This window comes from Tasmannia lanceolata, unplaced genomic scaffold (assembly GCF_043159265.1).
Source record: "Tasmannia lanceolata isolate RefF3 unplaced genomic scaffold, GAP_Taslan_0.1 ptg000044l, whole genome shotgun sequence".
Lineage (NCBI taxonomy): Eukaryota > Viridiplantae > Streptophyta > Magnoliopsida > Canellales > Winteraceae > Tasmannia > Tasmannia lanceolata.
This window is the reverse complement of record NW_027518721.1, coordinates 25495656-25503526: the sequence shown is the minus strand read 5'-3', so window position 1 is coordinate 25503526 and position 7871 is coordinate 25495656. Positions and strand designations below refer to the sequence as shown.

The 7871-nt window shown below is 36.2% G+C and overlaps 1 protein-coding gene and 1 long non-coding RNA gene across 2 annotated transcripts; both read left to right on the top strand.

Moving 5' to 3' along the window:
* Positions 1 to 5192, top strand: LOC143863463 (uncharacterized). The gene is made up of 5 exons (XM_077374127.1): positions 1 to 133; positions 4208 to 4628; positions 4751 to 4936; positions 5013 to 5105; positions 5184 to 5192. Exons 2-5 carry the CDS (start codon positions 4218 to 4220, stop codon positions 5190 to 5192), a joined length of 699 nt encoding a protein of 232 aa, XP_077230242.1. The 5' UTR covers positions 1 to 133; positions 4208 to 4217.
* A 588-nt stretch (positions 5193 to 5780) lies between these two features.
* Positions 5781 to 6297, top strand: LOC143863254 (uncharacterized). Its single transcript, XR_013240840.1, has 3 exons — positions 5781 to 5857; positions 5957 to 6181; positions 6278 to 6297. It is a non-coding gene; the product is annotated as an uncharacterized LOC143863254 (long non-coding RNA).
* Positions 6298 to 7871: the final 1574 nt, after the last annotated feature.

Genomic DNA, 7871 nt, shown 5'->3' with positions numbered 1-7871 from the left:
CTTTGTATTTTCAGTTGTTTTTCATTTCATCTGTTAATAGATTTATGATTCTCTTTCCCTTTGGTAATTTTGGCAAGATTAGAGAAGGATAAGACAAAGGAGAAGAAAAGAAGAAAAGGAATCTTAATTAGAGGTAACTTTTGTTTCTTTTTCGTTAATTTTACTAGTTTTGTCGTGATATTTGTGATCTGGTTTGGTGTTTATTTTATTTTGTTATCTCTATGGATCTTCTCCTAATTGAGTCTCAAATTTCACAGATTTTTTTTTCATTTTAAAGGATTGATTTCCTTTTCTTGTCGAAAGCTATTGAGATTCCTCTTATTTCAATTTCAGAGCAATTTTTCTGGTTGTTTTGATTCTTGTGTAGTAGTAACCTCAAAAAAATTAAGTATCGTCAATAAGGATATGATATCTTTGTTTTGATTATTGTGCAGTAGTAACCTCATGAAAACTAACCTTATTTTGTAATGTCGAATAGTTTTGTTTTCTATGAAAGTTTTTCACGACATAATTCCATGTTTTTAGTAGTCTTGCTATTTGAAGGAAACAAAAAGCCAAAAAACAAGGAAAAGAAATCTAACTTGGGAAAAGGCTATTTGTTCGGTTCCACTATCGGTTCCCTTATCATTATTCAATAATATATATTAAAAGAACCAAAAAATCCAATTCCAGCATTTGTTCAATTACAAATCATTCATCTTAAGATAGAGAAGAAACAACATTCATTTACCTTTAAAAAAGAAAAGAAAAGAAGAACCAACAAATCATTCAGCACTGTGAATTTGTTGTGTATTTGTTGGGTTATAGAGTTAGCTATTTTTTAATGACATACAGAGTTTATAGGGGTAGATTGGTCATTTTTCTTTATCTTCCTTTGGCCATTTTCTTTTCCTTTTTTTTTTTAAATTGTAGATGCTCACTGGCCTTTTTTCTATGTGTTCTTATTAATCAAAAGATTTCAGTAATTATTCCAACAAAGCAAATGCATAGAACTCACTACCTTCCATTAGCAGAGTTAAGCTGTGCTAACTAAGCTAAAAAACAGTATAACATGCTCAGCTGCATGTACACATAAGCCTGGTCGGGCGTGACGTGGTGGTCTGCCCCAAGTTCAAGTTGGTCTTTGTTTGATAGACAAAAGCAATGCAAATGATGGAGGGAACCAACGAAAAGATACTTGTCTTCTCAAGGATGTTGTTCCAATCTCTTTATTCAAGCCTGTCAGAACCTTCTAAAACAGCCTTTAATTGCTTGGATTGCAGGCTTATGATTGAAGTGAATCTAACTTCTTTAGGACTGGTGGGCCCTCTGGCTTTATGCTTTTAAGACCCACATAGATCAGAGATAAAAGCAGGCTTATATCTACAGGAATGGGCCACAATAAGAGAAGGATTACAGTATCAGAGTTGCTTACTCTGCTATTACTGTAACCAGAGAGATTTTGTATTTGTCTTTGTGGGAGAAGAAACCATGGTTTTGTGTACTTACAGAGTGCTTATCATCCTTGTCTGTATTGGGCTCTGAACTGTTCAACCAGAGAAGGTTTCTGGCTTGAGAAGTATAGGCCTTGCCATCAAATGGGATGAAGACAATGGGATAGCAGCAGAGAAACCACGAATTCTGAAGGCCGTTGCTGTCGAGAACCTGAACACTAAGGAGAAACCAGTACCCACACCTCCCACGTTCGATCCCAATCAGTCAAGCAAAAGAAGAGTTCGAAGAGGATCGGATCCCATTCACAATAGGTGCTGATACTTTGCCTTTGTCTTATCATAGTCAAAAGGGAGTGATTGGATTGGCAAACAAAGAAGATTTCTTGCCAGTCTCCTCACTGTGGAGAGATTGGAGGGTGTTGGACACCCTCTCAGACAGATTTAGAGGTTTTATTGCTTTAGAAGTTTTTTTTTATTTGAGTCGTTTGTTTGTCTCTACTCTCTATTTTATTAAAAAAAATTAAGGTTTTGTTATAGAGATATATACGTACAGAGGTGTTATCGGTATGCCCTTGAGCCCTTTCAGCAACCTAGCATCTCTGTGAGTTGCAACTGAGATCCTTGCCAAGGACACCAAGGAGATTATGAATGATGGTGGCTCCCAAAAGTATTACAGTTTAGTGGGTTGTTTCATTTGGAAAATGATTTATACATGTCTGGATTAGGAATTTTAGTTGTTGCAGATTGTTGTGGAACTCTTTATTCTTCCAGTTCTTACACCTCTTGTAATGTACAGTGATTTCAGTTTAGATATCAAAGAAGTTGGAGAAGGGTTGATGTCATAGTCTGTTTCCTATTTGTTTTAAATCCTAAATCGCATTTGTTTTGGAGATTCAGATATTTTCAATATCGATAACAGGGTAGTCTGCTAAATGTTCTTTTCTTGCTATTGATCTTGTTGCCTGGCAGGTCCTCTGCCTAAATTCTTAAACTACAAGGTGTATGAGAAAACCTCAATTTAGCATAAATATTTTAGCCACTCTTTGTAAAACATGGATTAGACTAGGAGAAACTCAACTCTGTTATGTCAATGTTTCTTGAGAACTTTTCAAGTGTTGTTGCCTGCTTAATATCATTTTATGACCAGCAAAATCTTTTAACGATGTATAATTTAAGTGTTTGTCTTCTCTTTACTGTTTATACCTTAGATCTGACAAACCTTAAGTCGAAATTGATATTGACATCAAGGTAGAAATATTCTAGTGGTTTTTAAACAATAATAATAAAACAAATACAAGATGCTTCAAGTACACCCATATATAGGATTTTCAGACTCTCAAATCCAAAGAGGAAAACATGTAAATTTCAATGATTACCGAGAGAATGGTCAATATTACTGGTGATTAACAAAATTGGAATTTTTCGTGACCAATTACAATCAATTGACTGAAGCAGCACAAAGCCTCGCAGATCTGTAATGGAGAAAATACACATGCATTTTTCAAAAGACCAAGACAAATAGACTCCAATGTGGAATTTTCTACCGGTTTACAAGAAATCACGTTATCATTCAAGTAGGTTCCCGGCTGCTGTCATTTTCCTTCTGAACCTTCATCCTAGTTACTCTTCTTTGCAACCTGAGATCGATAAAATCTGTTCTCCCGGTGAATTTTCAAACTAACTTTAGACATTTTACGAGTAATTGCCTCCTAAATCATCTGCACAGCATCCCCTGGTTGTGATGGGTACTGATATTCAAAATGATGAGTAATTTGCTTTAACCTTCTCCACATTTTGGTCCACTCGTCTTGTTTGATTTCCCCAAGTAGATTCACTAGAAAGCCCTGCTTGGTAGCATCTGATGCACGTACAGAGATACAAAATTTTGAATAATCTAAGACATCTTCAAATGGGAGTTCAATGTCGTCACTTATGATGACAGGGATACATAGACTTGCAATGGCGTCAAAAAGGCGATTTGAGGACGGGGGGTCTCCAGCTATATTCAGGCAGCGTCTCTCACGATTTCCACTTCTCTTATCCCTCCTCCTTTTCATGTCTATGTTCAAAACCCTAGACTACAACACGGTATCAGAGCAAATAGTTCAGGGTTTGATTCATTATTTTCCTTTCTCCTTTTCTTCTATTTTTCAAAACATGGTATAAGAGCAAATAGTCCAGGGTTTGATTCTTCCTTTTCCTTTCTCCTTTTCTTCTATTATTCTTTTTATTTAAAATCTGTGAAGTGAGCAGAAATCCCCAAATACTGATTGCAGCTTCTGGGTTTTATTTTTTGCTGTGGTTCATATGAACCACAAGGTATCTACTGTAGTATTTCCAGCATTCCTAAGTCCTCTTTGCATCAAGAACAATAGAAGGTAGATGTTGTTTTTGACTTTTTGTCTTTTATCATCTCTATGTGGACAGTAGAGATTGTTTGAATTTGTTTGAATTTTGACAAAATGTCGCTCTTTTGTTAATGTTCTTACATTTGTAGACTTTGTGTAGTGGAACACTTGTACCTGTTCTTTTTCTAAGAAATGGTTGAGGGGGTATCATATTTGGGAGTTTTGAATCACTAAATGTTGCTCTATTCTTAATGTTCTTAAATTTATAGGCTTTGTTTACTAAAATACTTACACCTGCTATCTTTTGAAATTTGATGGATACATGATCATCTCCACTTAAATGTCAAATCGTTAAATTGTTATCAATTTGCAATAGTTGTATGCTTATTATTTAAGATATCAATCTCAATTGTTAATCATGTACAGGTGATCAGACATGAGGAAACGCAATCTCACTATGCCACCCTCACATTCTCAGGCCCAAGATACACATGATGATTCCCAGATAGGACAGGGGGATGAGCAGACCGAGGATCTGGATGACCAGGTCGGGCACTTGCATACACAACCCTCCTCTGTTCCTGAGACACAAGATGTTGCCTCCTCATCGAGGAGGTCTTGGAAGAGACGTGGTCCCACTTACTGCAAAGATACATGGGGACGCCCTAGGAGCCAAAGGAAGAGAGTAGTGTTTAATAAATTTGGGCAGCCCGTAGGAAAAATAGGGGAAAAATTCACAAATTTCTTGGGCACTGTAGCAAGACTTGGTGCTAAGTTACCAATTGACCAATTCGACTGGAGGCAAGTGCCTAACGAAAAGAAAGAAGATGCGTGGGAAGTTGTTCAGGTATGATGAAAATAAATTGTATTATTAACTTCCTACAAGTTATTTTAGGAAGCTAGTATTATTTTCATTTTAAATTTTGTTATAATTCCATGGTATTAAAGACTTCTTACATGTCAATTTAGGATTACTATGATGTTGATGAGATGCATAAGAGTTGGACATTGAGTAATATCGGTACAAAATGGAAAGATTGGAAGTGTTATTTGAGAAAAACTTACTTCGATCCTGGTTTCCCATGCACGGATGATAGAGTAATTGGTGACCAGTGGACGGGTCTCTGCGCCCATTGGCAGTCATCGCTTGCTCAGGTAAAATGCAATCTTATTTTGGTTTTAACATTAATATAAAAAAATTAACATTATTATATTTGGTTGCTAATTTCAGAAGCGCAGTATAACGAACAAGGCTAACCGATCCAAACAAGTGATGATGCACACAAATGGGACTCAGAGCTTCGCATGTAAACGCTATGATCTGGTAATTTCATGAACTTCTAATTTAACTCTTCATTTATATATTGGTTTTGACATGATAAAATTGTTTTCCTGTTGACAGGAGAAATGAAGTGGCAAGGTTCTTAGCCGCCCTGAACTATTCAAGCTTACTCATACGAAGAAAAATGGGAAGATTGTTGATACAGCGTCAGAGGATCTGATAGTATGTTATTAAATATAATGTGCCAATACTATATGCTATTTTTTTTATTTATTTGGCCGGTTTTATGTTAAGCTTTATTTCTATTGTTTTTTTTTCTTATTTTCAGAAAAAGTTTACACAGTACGAGATGGAGCATCCTGAGTCTTCCAGTAGCAACGTTGCAATTTCCAGAGACGACGCCTTTGCCCATTTCATGGGATCAGAGAGACATGGCAGGGTACGGATGATGGGGTTTGGTACAACTCCAACTGATTGTTTTGGGCCATCACCGAATCGCATGGATTATCGGAGAATGATTGAAGAAGAGCGAAATGACAAAGAACAAATTAGGGAGGATTTTCGCCAGTTTAAGAATGAGGTGACCCAGCAGCTTCAGAATTTCATGTCAAATTTCAGTGGTAGCCAGGTAATGTTTGAAATTATGTTGCATACAAGTAAGATACAAAATTGTAAAATGAGTTTCTTTACATAAAGTTTCTATTTTATAATAATTTTAGAATACTGCCGATGCAACTCCATCACGAGATGTGACTTCCCCCCCTACAAGTCACCCGCCTTGCTCCTCCACAGAGGTATAATTGATTTTACATTTTCATGCAGCTAATTCCAATACTTGACTGCTATCATTGACTGTGTAATTTGCAAGTTTTCATTTCCTTAATGTTGCCTAGGTTATTTTGATGAGCTTGGCACGACCGGGGATTGAATTGGCGAAAGGACTTCTTGTGAGCGAAGATCCGGCGACGATAGTTGATGGCACACCGATTGGGCCAGGATTCTCTCTTGTTAGTGTCAGGGTTATAATAGTGGGCGATGAACTTCTGATAAGACCATCAGGACGACGGAAAACTATTAGAGACGTGGCTGGAGGACATGTCGTTTGGCCATCTTTTTGTGTAAGTTTATGATATAATTTTGGTTTTTAATATATTTTTTTATCATATATTTACTAATCGTTTTCTTTATTTTTGTTTTTTTTACTTTCTTTGCAGGTTAAAGAAGCACCGAGCAACTAAGTTACTTTAATGTTTGTAGTACCTTTTTGTAGTTATGGACTTCGATGTTATCTGTTTTTTGTAGTTATGGATGATGAGTGACATCATCATTGGGGACATGCTAAACTATAGATAATCTTCATGTGAACAGTGGTTGGGGATATGCTAAACTCTTGTATCCGATTCCAATTTTTTGTGTGGACGAGGTAGTAAAGGGATGATTTTGCTGGTGGTCATGTTATTTTTGCTTCATGATTTTTATATCTTAAGTGTGCATAAATAAGGAGGTTGATATGAACAACTGATCAGGTAGCAAAGGGATAGGAATTGCATTCAGCATTGTTTATTCTTTACTTTCCTTTCTGATGTAATTTTTCTTTACTTTCCTTGATGATGTAACTTTTACCTTTAGGAATTCAGTGTAAATAAGAAGTTATCAAGTTGTGGATGGGTCATGAGTCGAGAGTTGAGAAGTTGTTGCTCACTTTCCCTACAGACACGAGATCTACGATGAGAAAGGTAGTTCCCATCTATTAGCATTAGTGTAAATTTGGGAATTTGGCATATATTTTAGTATGCCTTCATGTGTTTATTGTGTTTATGTTGAGTGTTCTAAGATTTCTCTTGCTTCTTAACATACTTACACTGTGTAGGTAGGGTGGGGAAATGTAGATTTTTTACTACCTTTCGGTAGAGTCTAGAGTGCTACAGAAGGCTTTATTCACGGATTGGATGAAAAGGTACCCTTTCTTTAATACTAGCTTATGCATATTTTAGTTGAGTTTTGAACAACTGATCAGTCATTATACACTTGCTTATGGCTGTAATTTGTATGGATGATTTCAAATCTGTAAATGTTTAGATTCTTTTATGCTTCTCTGTTGTATAGTTTTGGTGAATTTGTATGGATGATTCCATATTGAATACTAAATGGAATCCCTCTTTGAATGCGTGTGACCTTGTAACTCTATGTGTTTGTCACTAATCTAATCTCTCTCCACTATCTGCATTTCTTTGACAGGCAGAGGTTGTTCAACCTGCCTTTGCACTGGGAAAGCCTCGACATCAAGCACTCCTATACATGAATGGAGCATGGTAATAGAGATGCACCGAGTCATTGTCGTTTTTGTACATGACAACTACTTTTAGATCAACCAATTTGTTATATACTTTTAGATCAACTACTTTTAGATCAAATTAAAGTCTGTTCACAATTCGTGTTAAAAGATTTTGGGTGTGGGGGGGGGGGGAGATCAAATTAAAGTCTGCCCACAATTCATGTTAAAATACAAACTGATCCTATCGTTGAAGTTGTGTACTAGATCCCTTGTATTTTCACTTGGGTGTATTTAGTATGAGGTGAAAAGCAGCTTGTCTTACCTACATAAAGCATGTTTGATAAATAGACCTTTACATGTTGGATGCGAACTACTATTCATTTTTTAAATTTAAAATTCCCATTTGCAAGTCAATGATGAAATGATTAGGATAATCCCTATTAGGCCCTTGATCAACATGTGTCGTACTGTTTACATGTATGTTAATTGTTCAAAGCCAAATCATACATTGCTCTGTAATTTGCAGGTTATGC

What these genes read in the sequence shown, in the direction of transcription:
- LOC143863463 (XM_077374127.1), top strand. Translation starts at nt 4,218, where the DNA reads ATGAGGAAACGCAATCTCACTATGCCACCCTCACATTCTCAGGCCCAA. An exon ending in ATGCGTGGGAAGTTGTTCAG is followed by an intron (nt 4,629 to 4,750) that starts GTATGATGAAAA and finishes ATGTCAATTTAG; the next exon opens with GATTACTATGATGTTGATGA. An exon ending in GGCAGTCATCGCTTGCTCAG is followed by an intron (nt 4,937 to 5,012) that starts GTAAAATGCAAT and finishes TGCTAATTTCAG; the next exon opens with AAGCGCAGTATAACGAACAA.